The sequence below is a fragment of the Diorhabda carinulata genome, chromosome 2, assembly GCF_026250575.1.
Source record: "Diorhabda carinulata isolate Delta chromosome 2, icDioCari1.1, whole genome shotgun sequence".
Classification (NCBI taxonomy): Eukaryota; Metazoa; Arthropoda; class Insecta; order Coleoptera; family Chrysomelidae; genus Diorhabda; species Diorhabda carinulata.
Genome location: NC_079461.1, coordinates 17,603,142 through 17,626,248, shown reverse-complemented (window position 1 = coordinate 17,626,248; position 23,107 = coordinate 17,603,142). Strand labels below are relative to the sequence as shown.

The 23,107-nt window shown below is 32.1% G+C and overlaps 1 protein-coding gene across 2 annotated transcripts in view; it reads right to left on the bottom strand.

The window, feature by feature from the left end:
• The window catches only part of LOC130903846 (transcriptional regulator ATRX homolog), a 39,435-nt gene extending 18,716 nt beyond the window's left edge, over nt 1-20,719 (bottom strand). The window contains exons 1-12 of one of the 2 annotated variants that reach the window (XM_057816191.1): nt 20,612-20,719; nt 20,049-20,410; nt 15,866-16,601; nt 12,963-13,746; nt 11,542-11,772; nt 11,301-11,425; nt 9,811-9,957; nt 9,569-9,656; nt 9,348-9,440; nt 5,892-6,137; nt 3,380-3,701; nt 1,130-1,397 (exon numbers count right to left, since the gene is read on the bottom strand). In XM_057816191.1, the coding sequence (XP_057672174.1) occupies nt 1,130-1,397; nt 3,380-3,701; nt 5,892-6,137; nt 9,348-9,440; nt 9,569-9,656; nt 9,811-9,957; nt 11,301-11,425; nt 11,542-11,772; nt 12,963-13,746; nt 15,866-16,601; nt 20,049-20,391 (3,383 nt within the window). In that variant the 5' untranslated portion in view covers nt 20,392-20,410; nt 20,612-20,719. The remainder of the gene's footprint in view (nt 1-1,129; nt 1,398-3,379; nt 3,702-5,891; nt 6,138-9,347; nt 9,441-9,568; nt 9,657-9,810; nt 9,958-11,300; nt 11,426-11,541; nt 11,773-12,962; nt 13,747-15,865; nt 16,602-20,048; nt 20,411-20,611) is intronic. The other variant, XM_057816192.1, reaches the window with a different exon arrangement.
• Between the last annotated feature and the right edge of the window lie 2,388 nt (nt 20,720-23,107).

The following is a 23,107-nucleotide window of genomic DNA, read 5'->3' as shown; positions in this document are numbered from 1 at the left end:
TTGGGATACGACTCTTGGTATCGGTCTATTTCTAGAGAATATGTCAAGGGACAGGTTTTTTTAGCTACAAACATGTTTACATTTCGTTGATCTTCTTCGTCATCCTAAAAATTGCAAAGACAAGTTCGTCATTTGTTAGTTAGTGATAGGAACTGATTTTAGAGAAAAACCTCTACATCAAGGGGGAAATGGTTCCTTTGGACATAAAAATTATTATTTGTGTGGAAAAAGTAGAATCGTCTATGATTTACTACCAAAAGAAATTGTGTTAGATGGGCAAAATTTGAACCAATATGGACTAAGGGGCAACGTCGTCTTACATTTTGCAAGCAGAATTCCTCCAAAAAATTTGGGCAGCATATGTCGTGAGACTGAATCGATTTCAAAAATCGCCGGTGCTGTCTGACAAAGAAATAAAAGAGGTTTTACAGATGAAGTTAGAAGTGCGGGTAATATTTCAGTGGTAAAATGGTTGGACAACAAAACTGTTTGTGTAGCTCCAACTTCATTGGAAAAAAACAGGAAGATATTACTAGAAGGTGTAACAAAAATCTATTATATACTTGAATATACCAAGGCCTGAATAATTGCAAAACACAATCACTCAATGGAAGGTGTTGACTTATTAGATGAAATGATTAGCACCTATGGAATTTTCATAAAATCACGAAAATGGATTTTGCGAGTAATAATGCACATGATAGATTTTATTCTAGCTAATTCATTACTGGAATTTAAAAGACTGTCGAATAAGAAATATTTTTTAAAAATAGAGCAATTCATTTTCTTCACTCTCACTTTGATGTAACCAATGGTCTCGTAATGGCACCTAGGCCTTTTGAGAATGTAAGAAAAAGAGGAAGAACCAACTCAGCTTGTGATGATACATCAACATAATCAAAAACTGTCAAAAGGATGAGAAAAAACCCAATAATATTGATCATTTGCCCCTCTATGACAATAAATTTTATAACATGTAAAAAAATTGTTTTCTGTCCTTTTATACATTCTAATGTACATATAGAATTCTATAACGGCAACTGTTGTTAAATAAAAATCAGGTCTGAAAGGTTCATAAGGAATTCTAATATATCTAAATTTAAATAGATATGACCAATATATCAATTACCTCATGAGGTCTATGTCGTGTTTAGTTGAATCTGTATATTGGCCATTTGTAATGGGATTTACGAATCGATTCATATATTCTTTATATGTTCCAAGTAGATTCGGTTTTATGAATTGCACCATACACCAGTATTCTTTCAAATTATTTTGTAAAGGAGTACCAGTAAGAACTATTCTTCTTGCTGTTTTTATTCTGTTCATAGCTATGCTCAAATTGGTTTTTTCATTCTTGAGCAAGTGACCTTCATCACATATCACTATATCGGGACCTAAAACAAAAAGGTTTATAAGAAAGAAAAATATGATCTATACATATATAGCTCGAGAAGTTTGGAACACTGGGATTTTGTACTTGGCTAGAAACCTCTTTTACGGATAGTGCAGAATGAGCTGGAGCATTGTCTTGATGAAGAAGCCATGATTTCTCCTTCCACAATTGGCGAAGTTGGACTCTACTAGTTCATGGATTGACGCTTTGTTTCAGGATCATAGGTAAGAAATTAAGATTCGTTACACATTAGTGCCTTTTCTAATAAATTTTTACTCATTTTCAATAGCATTCAAAGTGTCAATACAAATATTTTAGCGAGCTTCTTGTTGTTCAAACGTAAATATTGTAAGCACTAGTTTTACACACACTTTTCAGTTGTTAGAATTTTCATTTACAGTTTTCCCAAGTTTCATGTGTAATTTCACAACATCATTTTCCTGAATTTTTACGTTGATCATTTTCACGGCATACCAACGAAAGAAACGGCTACACTGCTTTATCTACAGACACGATAGACATCGCATTCGAAAGAGTAGGTTTCAGGCTAAACATCTGACAGAAGCTAACCCTTGGTACATGGGTTGTCTGACACGTACAGATAGAGAGTTTGGATTATAGGTAGTTGACTTATAGTATTCTTCCTTTTTTTAAGTGGTTTTTACTACTAGTTATTGGATATTCTGGATGTGTTATAATAATTAAGTGATAGAACGTACAAAATATTTGAGAAAATCGAATTCGATTTGGAAAGACGTCAAAATTTGTGTTTAAAGTCTAATACATTACAATCTCATTGTTACATATAGTATGTGTATATAAATTTCTTAGACCTTTTGGTATTTATGCTTCTATGTCCTTTATTTTAGGTCTGTCTAAAAGAAATAAAAACGTCAAATTTTTATCGGTTTTTAAAAAATTATAAAAGATACCAGTTTAAATCAGAAGAGACCTAAAATGAAGACGATTTAAAAACATTAAAAATATATAATTATATAAGCTGAGATGAGTTTACAACTCGAGAATTACGTTATCCCCTTTTTCTGAATTTTTCAAAAGTTTCAGGTGGCAGCTGTCGATAATAAAATATGAATAACAATGAATTAATTTTTCAAGCTTTTTCTTTAGATTGAATTTTAGATTAAATGAATTTTTCGTCAAACTTCTATTGCTCTACATTAAATTCTGTATACGAGTTAAAAATCAACTCAAACTAAGTTGGCAACAATTCGATAGGAACTAGGAAGATCAGTTTTTATTAAATTCCCTGAAAGGAAAAAAAATCATTCCAAAACGAAATTTCAGATTTGCTATATAGATAATGTAGTTCACAAGAAAATTTAAATCATGTGTGTTCCTGTGAAAATTCGCGATGTTAGTTTCGTCTTATAATCTTAATAGACAAGAAAATTATTATTTTATGAACCAGATTCTGTATCTGATAAGCTCTAAAGCAAAATTTTCTGCCCCAATTCTACAGTTTTAGTCAAATATTCTGCTATAAACATTACAAGACTAACTCTCCCAATATAAATCAGTTAATAAAGTGTAATTTCAATTTAGTTAAGAAGTTGATAGAATAAATTTTAGTCTATCTATTACGTTACTTTTATGAATATAAATATATATCTACTTATATAAAATCAAAGTCATCCTGCAAACAATAGGTTCTCAAGTATTAAACCAGCATGGCTAATATTGAATTTGGATTTTGTAATTTATTGACTCAGTAAAAGGACGTTTTTATTAAAAGTTTTGCTAAATCTGTTGATGTTAACCATATAAATAAGATCCAAATAATTCCTAAAATGCTGACTTTTAGAATGTTAGTCATAACGATTATTTCTACTGATTTGACAGAAATTTTCATTTGATTCATATTTTTGTTGACATATTGGTCACGTGATACAAGACTTCTATCATTTCTACTATATCTGTGCTGAAACAATAACTACATTAAAATTTAATGGTCTATATAATTACCTGGATCAACCATCCCTTCGACAAATGCTGTTCTCATTTTCTTCGTAATTTTTTTATTGTTCGGATTACTTAGTAATCTGAACATATTATACCCCAAAATCAAAACGCCACCACCACAATTCCACTCGCTGATTGTATACTGCCTTTCATAGTTCTTCTTTGGCGTCGCCAATTCGTATACGTCTATTGGAGAGCTATTTGGTACCCACTTTTTAAATTCTGATTTCCAATTGAGAACTGTATTTATAGGACAAACAACCATTGCTTTATGAACTTTAGTTATATTACTGTTTACTATCAATGTATGGACCAAGGAAATTACCTAAAAATAAACACATAACATTCAAGTTATATTTTATATATTTTAATTAAATTTTCTTTTTAAACTACTGAAGAAACTAAGAACATATTTATTGTTATTTACGTGTACATAGAAAGAAATCAAGATCAGAATTGAAATGGCTCGAAAGGTATTTGTCAAGTACTCCTCAATGTTTGCAAACAAAACTCTAAACCTCCACCTCAGAATAGGATTCATGGAATGTTATGTGTGGTCAGTACTGGTGTACGAAGTGGAAACTTAGGTCTTGAAAGCCCAAATGATAAAAAAACTTGTGGCTCTATAGACGTATCCTGAAGATACCTTAGACTGACAGAATTACCAACGACGAAGTACTAAGACGCGTTGGTCGCAAGAAAGCTATTGAAGAAATATCTTACATAGGACACATCTTAGGCAACGACAAATACCTACTGCTACTGAATATAATGCAGGGTGAAGTAGAGGGAAAGAAAGGCATCGACAGGAAGAAGAAATCCTGGCTCCGTAACATGAGAAAATGGACAGAGACACATTGAACAACATGGTCGCCAATCTTTATGAGAAGATGGCATGAAAAGATGTGTACATCATGTGAATAACCTTAAATATAACAATCAGATATTTACTGTATAAACGAATTAATGAATTTTGTTTAAGAGTAAAGTAGGTATATTGATTTATGATAAAATCGGGTAATATGACGAAGTCGTTAAGTTGACGAATAGCTACCAAAAAATAAACCACTGTTGGTTAACATCCTGGACTAAGTAGAAATCACATTTACTGCAATATCAGTCATCCAGAGAAGAGAATTTTAGAAAAAAGTTACCTTTACGAATACCCGGGTCCATGTCTATACCATGCCTGATGGCAGTTAACAAAGAAAATAGTGACAAATTTTTTAAAAGCTAATGCTAATTTTCCCTCGAGTTAGGATGCAACCTGCATTCATGAATGGCGCTCCCTCCTTCAATATGTCAAGTCCTTCAAAGATAATCCTGCTACTCGTGTAACTCTGGATGCTATAAATCACAATACTTAGCTTTTTGGCAGACACAAGCCATATAAATGCAACCTGTTTTTTCATCCCTTGAAAACTTTTACTTTCCACCCAAAAAGTGCCTCATAAGGTGATTACTTAATAATGATGTGAAAAGCTCATGAGTCGTACAAACCTTAAACCTGACTAACTGATACCTGGCCCAGGCAATTTCAAGTTACCTTCTTTTGGAAATTTCAAGTCTCATTTATTTCATAACCTTCTTAATATCGTAACAGCGTGCAGCTTAATGTGGTAACACATTTTATGAAAAACCAAATTAACTACATCCTTCTCCCTTCATTGTTTCATGACACCTCCTACTATTCCTTACTTACACAAATCCAGACAAGATGTTGGATCGAACTGTTAAGAGCACTCTTTCTTGGGACAGAGTGTTGAGCAGATTTCGAACGCCTGGATATCTGCCGAATTATGTTACTCCTAGAGATTCGGCACGCGCGACTTTGTTTATTTTGACTTTTGTCAGTATTCGTATATATGAGTACTTATCGAACATTTCTGATTGTATTACCTCTTCGTCCTACTCGGCACTAAGATTCTAGTGCCTATAGAAGGTTGGAACAACCGGGACGAAGAGAGTTAATTAATAATTTTTCTAATGTAGAGCAAGTATCAATTATATCTTTGTGATTGAAATACTCGGTGAAATATGCCTTCACAGAAACGAAAAATTACATACATTTAGTTCATGATAGCGGTTAGGAATAAAACTATTTAACCACAAAGTTGGGAGGATTGATTTATGCAAGTACTTATTATTCTCAATGAATATATTATGAAACGATATTACACTATACTATTCGAGAAGATGTTTCAACGATGAGCAGAGACGTTAAAAAGACCATTTACTGATTATAAGAAAAAATATTTTTCCAAAAATCTGATACTCATACCAACAATATTGTTGCTTCTTATAATCTAGCACTTAAAACTGCCCAAGTAAAGAAAATTTTTAGTTATGGAGTATTTATTACAAATTGTGTAGTCAAAATAGCAAAATAAACTTTGAGGACAATATAGTTTCAGGACAAGTGCATCATATTAAAGGAAAAACTACATAAATCGGTTGCAAAGTATAGATGCATTTTTTAGATTAATTAAAAAATATTAAAAATGTTTGTAATTACTTGCAACGTCTTGCCTAAACCCATACAATGCGCTAATATACAACCGGATCCTTGGGAGTCCTTCAATCTCTCTACCGATTCGAAACAAGCATCATACATGAATTGAATACCGGATGCTTGATGAGGCTTCAAATGTTTGACAATTTTTTTGTGAACCTCCAGAAGAGGCTCTTTAGTTTTTGCGTCATAATCCAAAACTACCTTATCAATTTTGGCGTCTTTCTTTTCTTCAAATATATGGTTGTACTAAAAAAATAAAAATAAATGTAACAGTATGTGACATATACGGTCTCTCAATTTTTGGACAATTAGCTTAGCAAAAATATCGGCAAATGAACACCACAGCAATTATGGAAAAATATCATTAAACCATGTAAAAAGTTTTCGGAAAACATTTGTCGCCCTTAATTTAATTTAAAATAACTTAGAATCTAGGTGCCATCAAAAACACAGATTTTATAATATTTCATGTTTCATATGTCGTTTCAATTTTTGTCAAATTTTAACTTGATTACAGCGTACAAAACTGACATTGTGAATATATTTAGAGAGCATTTATAAAACATTATGTGAATGCGAACAAGGAATACCATGTTTAAACCATCCAAGAAGTAGGCGTTCTAAAGCTTTGACTAATGCCCAGTCAAATAAATTTGTGATATATGCAAAAGACAAATTAGGACCATCAACCCGAAGGTTGGATCGCCTCAGTCGAGAATTAAAGAGAAAAGGAGTTAAATACCGGAAAAGGAAGAAATGTCAAAAATATGCTGAAGATTAGTTGCGCAGAATTTAAATATGCTGCCATGCATTAAGAAAACTTCACTTTACAGACAATGATAGATTTTACACGGATGACTTAAAAAATTGTCCCAATGACGTGAAATATGTATCCAAAAAGAAATTTGAAGATAAAGTTTTGGTTTGGGTGCCATATCCAAAGCAGACATTTCATGTCTTTTATGTCGAACATGTGAAATGTGAGGCGTTGGATGCACATATTTATACAGGGAGATGTCTTCCAATTGATTGATTTTATTAATACAAATCATCCTAATAACGAAGTAATATTTTGTTACTTCGTCAGAATAACCAGAGATTGATTAGAGATTCACCGCATACCATTTGTACCGAAAAAAGATACCAGAGGACATTATTTATACCAAAAGAAAATAATCTCCCGCCATATTGAAGAATTTTGGGAGGTATTGAGTAAAAAAGTGTATGATAAAGATTGGAAAGGCGAAAATGAGCAACAGCTTCAATGTAGAATATTTACAAAAAAATTTGCAAATTGGTAATCACGCCGTCTAGCATATAAAGTAATGCGTTAAGCATAAATAACGCGCATTTGAAGAAAATGGCTCTTTGAGTATAATTTAAATTGTGTTTCTTGTTAACTATATGTCAATAAAATTAAATAAATGAATTGTTAACATTATTTTGTCATTTCAAATTGCACCGCAAAGTTTTTCCAAAAACTTTTGTTACATATGTTACTTTGTAAACAATTTACTTTTTACATAAATCTCAAAATAGGTTGATTTTCAAATTGCCGATTTTTCAAATAATAAGTAACACGGAGAAGTAATCACCTCAGATGTGATAATGTAATTTTTAATTCTTTTAAATTAAATTGTGGGTCTTGTAACAATAACGATTTATTTATATTTCTTTAATTTCTTATTTCTTAGACCTTTTAGAAGCATTAATATATTTGTATATATTCAGTTGTACATTCCAGTAGGTATAGTAACATCTCAATCAAGAGCTCTTAGACTCTTTTATTGTGGTCAATCTACGTTCTAACCATTTTCCTTTTTTTAAACTAAGGTTCATTGCATGCTTTGGCTTTTTCCGCTATTTTTCTCCACTTTATCCTGTCATAGGTATTACTCCACCATCCACAGACTTCCATTTTGTTCAGATCTCTTGTTACTTGACTTTTCGATTTTCCTTTGAGCCGATTTCTTAAGGATTTCCATTCTGTTATTTTTTTTAACTTCACTATTATTTTTCATCCCTTTTATGAATCCTAGCCAGCGTATTCGCTGAGATTTTATATGTCTGGTGATAGTCTCCTCTAATTTCCGCGTTCTATAGGATTCTATATTGGCTGACACTTATATTTTTTCCTTCGAAGATGTCAAGTTTTTCTTCATCAGCTTTTGTTAGATTCATCGATTCTCCTTCATAGGTTACTGTTGGCCTTATTGCTGTTCTGTAGATTTCATTTTTATACGTCTACTGATTTTTTTGCAGAGGTAGAAGCCGGAATTTATTATATGCTCGGTAGCCTGCTTGGATCCTTTGAGTAATTTCCTCTCCTAGTTCATTATGTTTGTTAACTGTTACAAGTATTTAAAATTGTTAACCTCTTTGAAGACATATTTCCCTTTTTTTATATTCTTTTGTTTGGGGACATTTTTTTTCTTTTTAATTCCATATACTGAGTCTTCCCTTCATTTAGTTCTAGTCCCTTTTTACTAACTTCTTCAAGAATATTTCCTTTAGGCTCTTTACACTTCACGTTATTATCGCCAGATCATCTGCGAATACTCATATTTGGACGTCTTTAATAATAATTGTAACTGTCAGCTTGCAGTCTTTATTACTCCGTCTAGTGAAATATTAGAGTTGTTGATAGTCCGTCAACCTGTCTGACTCGATTTATATTTCGTTTCGCCTGTTACGTTTTGAACGACTGCCTCATATTGTATTTTTTTACTTTCTGTTAATGGCAAATTAGATTCCTCTGTTTGTGTTATTATTCTAGAAACAAAACTGTAATTGATTTTTAGAAACGAAAGTTACTGAAAATTTCTATTTTCGAACATTTACTCAACATCAGTAAACGTTTGAAAAGATGCATCAGACAATTAAAACTTTTGGTTTAAAAATGATCTCGCAATAATAAAAGAGGCTTCCAACCTCACCTTGTAAGACGAGAGTCTTGAGATATGCCAACACTGATATGAATATGTCAAATCTCACATTGCCATCATAGAGTTTAACATTTTTAATAGTAAACGTACTCAGAACGTATACGGGTACTATTTGAGTTGTTTATTAATACTTGAAACATTCATCTTTCGATTAAACCAAAAGCAGAGTACCAATCAACTCGCTTTGACTTTTGGAACAATCAAAACATATAAATACCTCGAATAGTTGACATCGAAATAAATTGCGTTTTTCTACACATGGAGAAGCGGTTGATGTTTATGAGGTATCCCATTCAGAATGGAAAAAATGCTTCGACAATTGGTTCAAATGGTGTATTGATCTTAACGGAGAATATTTAGAAAACCATATTCAATTATAAATATTTGTTTTTTTGTCTATCTCAAAACTCAAGTCCTAATCGAAATTGTAATAATTAATTTTTATTATATTTCAATTCCTCAGTTTAAAATGTGATTAATGGAAGTTCAATATTGTAACTACTTTACTCACTTTTTTCTGTTTTTCAGCAATACGTGCCTTCCGTTCTTTTTCTTCTGCTTCTGCTTGTTTTGTCGTTTCCGATAAAGAATTTTTATCCAACACCTAAAAACATAAATATTTGATAAATACTGAGGTATAATAACCTCTAAAAGACAAGACTCATCAATCAATATACTAGATAGAATAAATAGTTTAATTAATCCAAAATTCTAATAATAAAAAATTTTTACCTTACGAATATTTTTTCTTGTTGCTACTTCCTCGTCACTATCACTACTACTGTCCTTGGTCCTCTTTATTCTCTTCCTTCGTGACTTTCTGAAAAGTGCAAATTAATAATAAAAATAACAATAATAAAAATTTTTGATATATATATATATATATATATATATATATATAAAATTTGGATTCTATAAACCAATAGTAACAAAGTATAAATTCTTCTGTAGATAACAATCGGAAAAAAACATACTTCTTTTTGTCATCACTATCTTCTTTTGGCTTGTCTGATTCTTCAGAAATAGATTGTACTTCTTTTTCTGTATCTTCTTTATCTTTGTCATCATTTTCTGAATTGTCGGAATCGGAAACTACTACTTTCATTTTCTTCTTTGCTTTTCTATTAAATCATAACATGTTCAAAAATACAAAAAAAAATGATTGTAAGATTTAATGCTATCAATATTAACAAGAATGTTTTACATTGGTGGATATAATAAACAATGAAAACTTATGATAATAGATATTTATAGTTTTACTTATTGAGCCGATTAGATGCAAAAATTGGAAATTAATCCTACTAATCGCTACCAACCACTATTTTAATGTTTAGTTTATAATTCAGTTTTCATATGTGTAATAACATAGGAGGGTTGTTTCTTTTTAACCTCTGATGGGCGGGCTGTAAAGGAAAGATGGTGGAATATATCAAATATTTTTTACCAAAACTAACGATTAAGACATGTGTCATATCTGTGAACAAACTTTGTAATACCACCTTCATGAAATGTATGTAACACTGAATTGTGATGATTTCTTTGAGCTCCATGTCAGTTTGGAAGCACCACTCTCCAAGCCACTGCTTGAGTTCAGGAAAAAAATTAAAATCACCCGCCAGGTTAGGACTGTATGGTGAAGGAATCCTTCCTAATCAAGACAGAAACCTCAATAGCCTAACGGAACGTTTGAAACTAATTGAAATGCCTTTGCCGAGCAAAGAATCAAATGATTAAGTAGCACTTCTTGCCGAGTTGCTGAAGCAAAAAGGGAGTTGCAATGAAACTTCACGTGCATCACAGAATAATGGTGATGTTGGGATTAGCGGTAAGAAAACAGCAAATGGGTCGACTGTCCAAGTGTTACAAGTGAAGGCGCGAAGGAAGTTATGTGGCTGAGTCTATGTCTCAGTTACCAACGTTGCTTGTTGACAATATGAGTACTATAAGTTTAATCTGGAACCCAGAGTTTCATCGCCGGATTAAGCACATAGAGGTACGCTTCCGTTTGATAAGGGACAGAGTCATGAATAAGCAGATCAAGCTGGAACACGTTTCAAGTCATCATTAACTTGCCGATATGTTCACGAAGAGTCTTCCTGCTCCTAGGTTCTTAACTAATAATAAATCTATTGGAATCTTGAGTTTGGAAGGTAAAATACAAGACAACAAGCAAACTTTTCTGTAACTATTTTTTTTATAATAAGGTTCCTATTCTCCCCCACATTTTAGTTAAAGGGAAACTAAATCTTGTTAAATGAAAAATGAACAAAATTTGTCGATTAATTCGATTATCGTATATAAAGTGCCACTTAATAGAGTACATTTTAAAAAATTTTGCTTCTTCAATTTTAAATTTTCAAATACCGCCTCTAGTGATCGCTAAAAAAAAGCTGTGATAAAAACCATGTTATTCATGAGAAATATTTTTGGACGACATAAGCGAGATAATGAACACCAAACATACCTTATAAGTTCTTTAGTTGTTTTACCCCGTTTCTTAGAAAAAGCTCCAAATCCTTCATCCGAATCAGAGCTTACCATTATTTTTTTATCGGTGTTCTTGTTAGTCGATTCTTCGTCATCAGAAATCTGAAACAGGAATAGAATGTGTAATAATTTTTTAAATAGATTTATGTTATCTAATATCTGAAAATTATGAGATTGATAACTGAGAGATAATCGAATATAACTAACATATCACTCACATCTGATTGTTGAGGCGTTTTTTCATTTTTCTTTTCCCTTTTATTTTCATCCTCGGAATCAAGATTTTCAGAATCACCCCTCTCCGTTCCTTTTTTATCTTCATCTCTCTTATTTTTTAACTCTATAGATTCATCCTCAATTCCTTTATGTTTTTTATTCAAAACCTCCACATCATTATCATCGTGGCTCTCCTCACTTTTATCTTCATCCGCAGAATCTTTTATGGTATCCTAAAAAATATTAATTTAAAAAATTTTGAGCTAAAGAAGTAATATACAAAGCTATCCCAAAATATCTACATTGCCTAATTGGAAACATAGGAAAGGCTCTTGACAGCATTGATATTGCCCTAACAGCTTTCACAGATATAGAAAGAGCTTTTGACAACACTTTAGTTTGATCCATTAAAAGACAGGAAAACGAGAAGTGGAAATTCCTATTCTAAATTGGGCCGAGGCGATGCTACAACATCGTATAATAACGGCATAAATAAACAAAAACACTTCCACTATCACTACTGTCTTATCACCCCTACTGTGGACATTGGTAGTGCACAAAAACCTCACTAGATTTAGCAGCGCTGGATTTACAGTTTAATGTGGATACCAGGTCGCCAAGGTAAACCAGGCAATGAGGAAGCAGGAAGCCTTGCCAAACAATGGACAACGACTTCATACATAGGACTAGAGCCCTACTGAAATGCCACATCAAAATTAACTAAATCAACTGAGAGGAAGGCTCAAGAATCAGATGGAATCTCACTGAAGAAACTTTCCATGCCTAAAAGAATCCAAAAGATTCATAACCATATCAACTAAGTTTGAAGAACTTTTGATGACCAGGAACGACATGAAACTTGTGGCCAGTCTTCTGACAGGTCACCACCTTAAAACATTAGGCATATCAGAGGACGACAACTGCAGATTCTGCGAGCAAGCTATGAAAGCAGCAGAGCATCTACTCTGCGAATGTCCTGCCTATTTCACTAAAAGGCTTGAAGGAGTAGTATTAACACCTTGAGAGAATAGCCTTTGGGAGGAGTCTACGAATTTTGGAAGCAGAACAATGAGATGTAGAGTCTTGGACAAAATATCTTTAAGGTATATGCTATAAAGCCAAAACGACTCCCCTAAACAATCTACAAGAAAAGATTATCTTAACATGGAAAGAGGCTACAGTAATAGCCAAAAACAGAAGATAGTGACCTTATTGTTTACCACAGCTGCTGAAAGACAGACAGGTGCCCTTTGCTCCACTGGAAGCTATATATGACGATGATGAATGTCATCTTTGGTCTCTGAAGATGAAAGCTAGGTTATCAAAAAGCGCGTTGGACAGAGTAATTGTGACTGTAACCATATGATAAGTGGAAAGTATTTTAGTAAAAAAAATTTTGGTATTTATTTAAGATGACACTAACTTTATTCACTGACGTTTCCCTATTAGTTTGATCATGTTCTGGTATGTCGATTTCTGTTGACAACGGATCATCTACTGCGAGAGGGTCTTGTTCAATCTCAGGTTCCTCCTGTTCTTCATCTTCCTCAGAGACATGTATTCCTGATTTCGAATGTTTCAATATTTTCTCGGTGCTTTCTTCATTAGAATCTGATGTTTTCCCGTTAGCAGAATCCTTTGTAGTTTCAGCACTTTTCATTGAAAGATTTTTATTATGAGATTTTTCATCATTTTGATTTTTACTTGTTTTTAATGTTCTTTCGTTTGACATTTCATTTTCTGAGTCTGAATTACTCCTGTTCACGGGATGGTCAACTTGTTCTTGTAAATCTACATTATTACAATTTGTAGTTTCTTTTGTAGATGTTAGTTTTTTATTTCTTTTTTCACCTCCTGCATCTTTCTTAAGCAATAACTTTTTTTTTGATAATTTGTCTTCTTTCCACGTATTCTCGTCTGAATCAGAATTTTCCGCACTTATAGTATTCGTTTTAGAATTTGTTTTTGTTTTAGTGCATCTTCCTTCATCAGAATCTCCTCTATTAACTATGTCTTTTTCAACATCTCTCTTTCGTTTTTTTAAACTCTTTTTGGGCACCTTTGCATCATCAGATTGAGAGTCCTCGCCGTCGATTATTGTTGCTTTAGTTTTTTTAATCTGTGATTCATCAGCGTCACTTGAAGATTCATTTTCTACTTTGTTTCTTGTTCGCTTTGACCTCCTCAATGATTCCCACTTTTCCGGGCTACAACATATTAAGAAATCAAAAACAGAATTGTTTATTCATTGATAAAAATTTTAATTTAAATATATGTGAATATATAATATTTGAAGTCTAAAAAACTCAAAAATAAAAAGCAGAAAAAATGACGCCATCAGACTAAAATCAAATTTTCCTAAATCGTCTTGATTTTAGGTTTCTTCTGTTTTAAAATTAGTTTTTTTTTATAATTTTTGAAACACAGATAAAAACTTGTATGAAAGACAGTTTGATTAGTAAAGATTCAGAATGAGAGTTATCTGAGAAAGATATTTAAGTTTTTATTGTCTAAAATGGGTTTGGAAATATTCAATACTCTATTTTTCATTTGTTTTACCAAACACAATCACGCCATGAAATTTGCATAATAAAAACTCAAACATCTTTAGAGTTTTTTCTTAGATAACTCTTATCTTTACTATACAAACTGTTGTTTAACACATCATCCATACATGAACAAAATCCGGTTAATCTCAATGTAGACATAAGAGAAAACGATCTCATCCACTGCAAGACATTGAAGGCAGTCTGTTTAATGCAGAAGAATCATCTGAAACGCATAGAAAAGCAGTGGCTATGTCAAAAACAAACCTCTATCTTCATCACAATCTGAAGTTAAATGTGCTCTTTGTCCAACTGACAATGAAAGGCAAAACTGTTTTGCTGGTCAGAAAAGGGCACTAAAAGACAGATACCTCAAGAGGAATTATAAAATCTTGGTTTTGAAGAACTAAATTTCAAGATTCCTCGGCTGGTTTCCAAGATGAAGTCTAAGATCGAGTAATCTCATTGAGATAGGCAGTTGCATTTCATTTAACATTCGGTAATCGAGTTTATCAAATTTTAGCGACGGTCCATCAAATCACACCCGAAACAAAAGAACAATCAAAACAATGGACTAAAGAGAGAGAACCGTCTCTAAATAAGGCAAAGACCGTTCCATCTGCACCGTGGGATCATTTTCATTGACTATATTGCAAAAAATAAAAACTATCTAGGGCAAGTATTATGAGAATAAAAAAGAGCAAAAAGGGCCACATTTGGCTAAGAAGAAAGTGTTGTTTCATGATAATGAACCAGCTCACACATCCGTTATTGCAATGGCCAAAATTAATAAATCAAAGTTTGAATTGATACTTCATGCAACCTATTGAGGTCAAAGATTTTCCAACAATGAAGAGGTGATGTCACCAGTTGATGGCTATTTTGAGGAGCTTAACGATTCTTATGGTTTATGGAGAGATTACTATCAAAAATAAATATTTTTTTCCAAAATGTTTGTTTTCTTTGTAGGACCAGGTACTTCTCGTATTTTACATTATAGTCAAAGTTTATTTAGAATCTATGCACTTACATATTTTTTTATTTTAGAAATTTTTATTTATTTCTTTCGAAATAAAACTGTGATTAGTAGATCCATTTCTCATTTCTAATTATGACTAGAAAATAACAGGAATTGTGAAATGCCCCAAAATAACCACTTAAAATGATATACGTTGTCTCCTACACATGTTATTCTGGCATTTATTCAAATTGCCTACATTGTTATCTAGTCATAATGCATAATGCAAGAAAGTTCCAGGATCACGTTTTGCTGATTTTTTGAAAAATGCTCGAATTTGCATTGTCTACAATATATTCATAGAAAAAAAAATTGAAGCATCTGTGCCCCTTGAGGCCAAAGGGAAGGCAATAATTTTGGTTCAATTTGGATAAAATATATTGAATATAAGGTCATAGATTGGGGCTGTTCTGGCAACAGTAAACCTGCACATTTGAGAATTATTCATTTGATATTAATCGAAATGTTTCATTCGTTGAGTTTTTCCCTACTTCCCACAAGCTTTTGGCATTAGTATGTGATAAATAATTACTCAATGTCGAAAAAAGTGTGCACAGTTCCGGAGAGAGCTTTGCTTTGATATATGAAAAAATATATGTAAAGTAATTACTCCGTGTAATCTAAAAATTAATACTTCACATTAACGAAGAAAATTAATATTTTTTTCTTAAAAATCACAAAATTTCAGTTGAATGTTATTGAATTATAAAAATAAATTTAGACTGTAATTTAGAATTTAAAAAAATGATATAACTATTCTACCTTATAATATCAAAATATTCTTTATTTCTGTTATAGACTTCCTTCAGTTTTTGACATTGAAATAAAGGTAACGGAACATACACTTTGCTATGTAGTTTGATGTCATCCATCTTGTTGCTTCGACCCAATCGTATCCTAGTTGACTTTCTTTGTCGTTTTTCTGTTTCAGAGTCACTGGAAGAATCTGAAATAACTTCAACATGAGCTGTATTTTTAGAGCGCTCTTTACGTTTTTTTCTTGTTTCGATTTGTCGATATTTTTCTTTAATATTTGATTTCAGTTTTTGGACATTTTTTAACCGTCTAGATTTTCTGGAATTTTTGTCCAATTCTATATCTGAATCGATATCATCGATATTTTTCTTGTGGTTAGATTTCCCCGATTCAAAAGAAACTGGTTTTTGTTTTTTAGAAAAATTTATTTTTTCGCTAACAGAATCTGTATTTATTTCTTTACTATTTATTACTTTCTCATCATCTGAACTGGATAAAATTATAACAGAAGTATCAAACTTGACTGATTTCTTATGTTTGTCTGGATCGATCAATTTATTCAAATCTACTAATCGAATTCGTGGGTGCTCGTTTTCCATGTTTTCAACTTTAAAGTTTTGATCTTCAGATGGATCAATATGTACAATTTCAGTCTCATTATCTGTATTTAGCTCAGGTGTTTTATTGAATGATGGATCCATATCATCATCAATGGAAGTAACCACATTCTCATCAATGGATTCTGAAATAATGGAATTGCTGATGATAAAAACGCACAACAAATCAATTATTAAAAAAATTAACAATTACATTATTCAAATTTTTCAGATAACTAAATCTTAGGAGTCTTATTCAATGTTCATTCCTATGCTTTGATAACCTAGACCCGGCTTTCGACAGGGTAAAACTCAAAGACGTTATATACATTTTATAGAAAGAACAAGTCAACAAAAAAGTCAAGGAACTAGACTCACCAAACCATACAGGAATACAACTCGACAACACTCAAAGAAGACATTCTAATAACAACAGGAATTAGACAAGATGACAGTCCAAATCCAATGCTTTTTAACCTAGACTGCATAATAAATGGAGTCAAAACTGCACAATGGGAAGCAGCGAGTTCCAAATTGCTATGCAGATAATCCTGTCCTCATAGCAGAAGACAATCTACAACGAATGTTTTTCAGATTTAACCAAATGGCAGAACAGTTCAACATGAAGATATCTATCCCCAAGACAAAATCTTTGACATTAAGTACAGACCCAGTAGCGATAATAGCTTAAGTTATGAACTTCAACTGTCTAGAAACCATAACATCAAGTAATAGAACCATCATAAGCTAACAAGGCAGCCACAATCACCAGAAGTTTGCGTTATATAGTGTAACCTGTGCAGGACAAAACAACTTCTCCAAACAACAGGGATAAAAAGACTTAGATCAATAGCTGTAGTAATTCTCTGGACATTGACAGATGTAGACATATGGGAATGGGGAGGAGTCGCCTGGTGAAACAAGCATTCAAGGAGAACCCAACTACTAAAAGATCAACGGGCAGACCTATAAAGAGATGGGCCAAATCATGGATTTCGGCATCCCAAAATCGAGACTGAAAAAATTGGAGAATACTGGGCAAGCCCTAAAATAAGTAGAAGAAGTAAAACAAATAAATGATGAAAAATGTAACTTTACTGGTGAAAGTGCTGGCGTTACTTAAAAATTAGGGTTCCTATTGCTGATGATGTTAATTGGTTGCATGAAAAATACATAGCATAGAGCTTAATCTCACTGATTGAATCATGACAAGAAGAGCATGTTCATAATCTATGTATGAGTGATGAGACAGAGTTCCATCTCAGTAGGAACATTAATGGTTCAAGAATGGCAAAAGCCCACATAATATTCATAAAAAGCCTTTCCATTCACAAAAAGTAGCTGTATTATGCACAAAATGTAGTCAGTATTAACATTGTTAATTAATTAACAGTGAAAACTGCAATACTGCAACATTGAACTCCTAACAATACGCTGATATGTTGCGCTACCTGCTCTTTCAATAAATTAGCACTTTGTTAGTTTAATTAGCAGAAACCCAGAACTAAGAACCAATTGGAGAAACAAATATAACACAAAATCAACAATAGTCCTCTAGATCTGCTACTAAGAGTCATGGATATAAAAGTCTACAAGAATATGATCAAAATGAAGAACGCCATCTCACAGATATTTACAAAAAAATGGACATTTCCGTATATGTATTTCCCAATCCATATCCACTAACTTTAATAGGCTAGAAAAAATGGTCAAACGGCAGGTTAAGTCCATTACAATAAAAGTTTCTTGTTCTGATAATATTAGATGCAAACAGTGATTGTTACTTAATGCAAGCTGGATATATGGCAACTGAGCTTCACTAAAATAGAAGGATGTTACAGCACAATTTGTTATGAATTAAACAAATGTGACACATTGTGAAAGTATTTGATCACATATTTTCAATGCCCCAATAAAGAGTTATAAAGGTATGATGTCTTCAAGGTAAATATTTTGTAAACCAATAAAAATATTATTGATATAATTCATTTATTTTTTCTTTCTATTCTCAATTTCAATTTCTTCTTCTTAATTTACATTTCTTAATTGTTTCTATCTAGAGTTTTAATCCCAATGTTTATTTTATTACATTTTTTAGTAAACCACTTCAAATATTTTTTTCTTAGTTTTATCTGTCAAAAGAAAAAAATCTATATATAGAATTGGATCCAAAAATCGAAGAATAAGGCAAGAGAACACTGATAATGACAGGTACATCAATAAACATATGATATTAGTTACTTCTAAGTTGAATCACTTTGACTTTTATACCTCTGTATGCACCAGACATCACAAAAAGTGTGTAAGCCAAATTAGTTTATATAAAAACCTTCAGGATTCACTTATTAGTACAACAAAAAGTAGTAAGACATTCATTTTTGACCACATTATTAAAAACGTTAACGGTGGCCTAAAAAACCACAACTGCTGAAGATAATCATATTTTATTAATCAGTTAACTTGACCAAAGACCTACCAGCCCAAATCAATGAATCTAGGGATCTGTCTTTGAGTATTTATGTGCAGGCCAAAGGAAAAACGGATGTTAGATCCATGTGCATCCTAACTGTAAAACACAGCGTAGGTTCTGTGATGATTTGGGGATGTTTTGGAAAAAAGGCGAAAAAAGACCTGGTAAAAATCGAAGAGATTTTGAAGAAAGGAGACTATAAAAAAATATTAAATCAAATGTAGTATGTTCTGGTCAGAGGCTGATCAGTGAAAAATTAATCTTCAAGCATGGCAATGATCCCAATCATTCCTGGAAGCTGTGCAAAGAATATTAGGAAAAATTGGAAGAGGAAGAATGTAATGATTGGATGGATAGTGTCAGAAAGCAGTTTCCTACTTCCACCACACATCTTTAGAATATACTGAAAAACAAATGGAATCAAATACTCAAAATACGATTAATTGTGAAAATTGTTACAGAGAATGCCAAAACTGTGCACCAAAATAATAAAAGTAAAAAGGGGGTACATCGATAAATTACAGAATGTAGTTTTATTATTTTATTAGTACTACATATATTGGTATCTATATATATTCTTTTAAATTTAAATATAAAAATCGTTCATATTGTTTTTATTTGTTGTGTATCATGCAAACTATAAGGTGGACAAAAACTGTGGACAGATAGTATACCTTGAATTACTTCTTATCAAATATAAAAATAAAATTCCAATTGTTCAATGCCATATAACATGGTTGATACAACTTTACTGTCTTTTAATGAATGTAGTGAATATGTATCAAAGCTAATATACAAAACATTGTTATTTTATTTTGATTGTTTTGTGACTTAGTTAGAAAAGAACTTTCACAATAAGTTCCACTTGATTGTCAATGTCAGAGTGAAATATCGACTCATTTTATGATGAGATGGATGGATGGTAACTGATGTTATTAATATTTGCACATTCATTAAATAAACATCTATAAGTAAGTACCTTTGAAAGAGTAAGAAATCTAGGCACTAGAAATTAAGTACATTGAAAACATTCTTTTGAAACATAGTTATCATATAACATTTTTAAAAACTATACTTATCCATGAAATGTTGCAATTTCTATGTGAATTGGGTTACTACTCACCTGCATTTTGAAATATATCTTCATCATCTTGACTATTGCTATCACCATTACCTAAATTATTGCTGGAAATTAAACCATTGTTGATTCTACTCTTTGGCACTGCTAAATTATTTTTTTCACATTCTTGTGTTTCCTCTATCTCGTACTTGGAGTACAGCTCATAAAAACTTTCCTTGATATTTTTTGACAGATCAAATAAATCGTCGATGAACTTCTTAGATTTTTTAATTTTGTTACCGGATTTATCAGTTTTCAAAAATATTTCTATATCAGAATTATTAAGGAAACTCTGAACCCTACTTAAACCATCCAGAACGTTGGAAATTATTTCGTCCTTTGACATCTTATTCGATTAGTTTATTCTGAAATAAATTTCAATATTATTAATAACAAATATATCAATACCTACAAGCTTAGATTAAGAACTAAAAACAATGGTATATTAATATACATTTCCCGCCAACTAACTGAGTGATGGAACGGAATTTGCAGTAGACTTCCACAAACAATAGTAATACTAAATTATTGTCGTTTTAACAAATTTTTTAAATAATCACTCTTACCACAAAATTTATAAAAACAAAATTAATCCTTATAAATCAGCGCCATTTTCTAGCATTAAAGATTAGTTACTTGAACTACCGCATCTGTCAAGAAGGAAGGAAACGTTGCTGACTACTAACAGTAGGACATAATTTTCTTTTTCTATCTCTTTCCACAGCATTCGAACTAATTGTTCTATATTTCATAATCATATAATATAATTTCATTCATCACATAAATATAACAATAACAAATATAACAATGATATTACCAGCTCTATGATTAATCCCTATCGTTGAAAATAGTATCAAAATAACAAAATTGCATATTAAATAAAGATGAGAAAACATTGTCAAAGTAGCATCCTACATTAGACAAAAATAAAGATTGATAAAAACAATGGGAAAAGTTTGAAATTTGGTGCATTCCAGTAAGCGTTCACAGTGCCTGAAATACTTTGTTGTGCATTCCACATGGCGACAATCGTTTTGGTCGCGCCGAGAACGTCACAATGACGTCATGACCAACGCTAACGATGACTTATGTTTGATTATTACTTGGAAGAGACTTCTTGCATTGAAATACTGATTAATTTCTTGAAATTTAAATATTTTATTAATAAATAAAAAAAATATGCTTGCTTCATTACATAATATATCATTTTCAGCGACAACTTAGACAACCGACACATAACATACATGAAGTTGGCTGCTAACATTTTACCAACTAACAACTTATGTCAATAAATGGGTCGAAGTAAGCGTTGAAACCATATTTGTAATAATCCTATATAGACAGTTTCTATAAGTGGAAGGTGTGAAACAAATAGTGTATTGTTCTCTCTCTCCTCCGGGCGCTTCAGTTAGTTCTGCGCATCTTTTACGCGCATGAAGCATGCGCAGTATAAAGTGTCTCGAACGAGTGAGAAAATGAATACTGTTGTCACCGTAACGTAGAGAAGTTAATATTAATTAATATCAAACCGTCCCCCCCCCCAAGAAATAGAAAGCTAACTCGTACATTTCTCGCAAACCACTACAGATTCTATCTTGGTTTTCCTAATAAAATCAAATTGAAAGGTTAATTGTTCAATGAATTGTGAGTAGAATAGTGAGAGCAACTTAAAGCTCTAGACACTAATAAGACAGTTGCTTCGTTGCATCGGTTACATCACAGAACATACCAAAAAGAAGGTCAACTTTTATGTAAATCTCGGCAGCACAAATTTAGTTCTGCCACCTACGTAATACTCCTGTATGGACAGTTTTTATAGGACACTTCATCTATACTGCGCATGCTTCATGCGCGCAAAAGATGCGCAGAACTAACTGAAGCGGCCGAGAAGAGAGAGAACGAAATATTATTTTGTTTCATTTAGTCGGAACACCTTCCACTTATGGAAACTGTCCATATAGAATATGCACCTACCAATCGTGACGTTAGTGTAATAAAAATGTGTCATTACTGTCAATGTCAAATTTTTCTTTCCTTACTTTTCCTTCAAATTTGGATACACAATTATGTGATATTATCATAAACGAATTAATGAGGCGACGAAGGATTTTATTGGAAATACTTGAAAAATTATTAGCTAAGTTTCTATTTCTGTAATTTTCCATTGCATATTTATTTCTGGTTAGTATTTATTTACATATATCTTTTCGATTTGCTAGAAAAATTTGTATTTTGTTAGTTCTTATCTTAAAAGTGATATTTTAATCATATCCACTAATTTTCCTTTGTTCAATTGAAATGTATATAAATATTATTTTGTAAATACACGTGTCCCAGTTCTATAGTGATTTCAGGAAACTGCCAATTTGGAAGTCTATGGAGATGAATAACATAGAATACAGTAATATATTATTTGTTGTAAATTTGGATGACACGAAAATAAAGTAATTCTGCTACCTACCATCGAGGGCACTGATTAACTACTAAGTTTTCATATCTTCTTAGGGTATAAAAACAGAATATATTATGTAGGACAGTACCATGATGTAAAGACTACAAGATGTGTTCTTCTCGAGGGCTCATTTTCGAATTGTTCTGCGCGTCTCTCAAGAGCCAATGAGAATTCGCTCCCAAATTGGCGCGTCGTTTTGGAAGCAAATTCTCATTGGCTGCTTTCCAGCTGGTGCGCTATAGCACATCTTGTAGTCTTACATCATGGACAGTACCCTATAAAACAGAACTGTCAGAGCTAACGTAAGGTCACTTTAATTTATCGTCTTGAAATTATGAAAAAATAAAATAAAAATAAATAAAAAAATAATCGATTATAATAAATAACTGATATCGAAGAAAGGTTGAGAGAGAAGTATCGAGTTTAAAAATCGATTGTCTGAGAGAAAGCTTAGAAATATTAGGTTTGTTCCAGCCCATCAAAAAACTGTCCTTGGTACGGTGACGATTCTGCGTAATAGAGATTACGTGTTCCAACCGACCGGCTACCATTATACGAACGATTCTGTTTTGCGTTCCAACCGACTTAGGTATTGTTTGTGAACCATTTC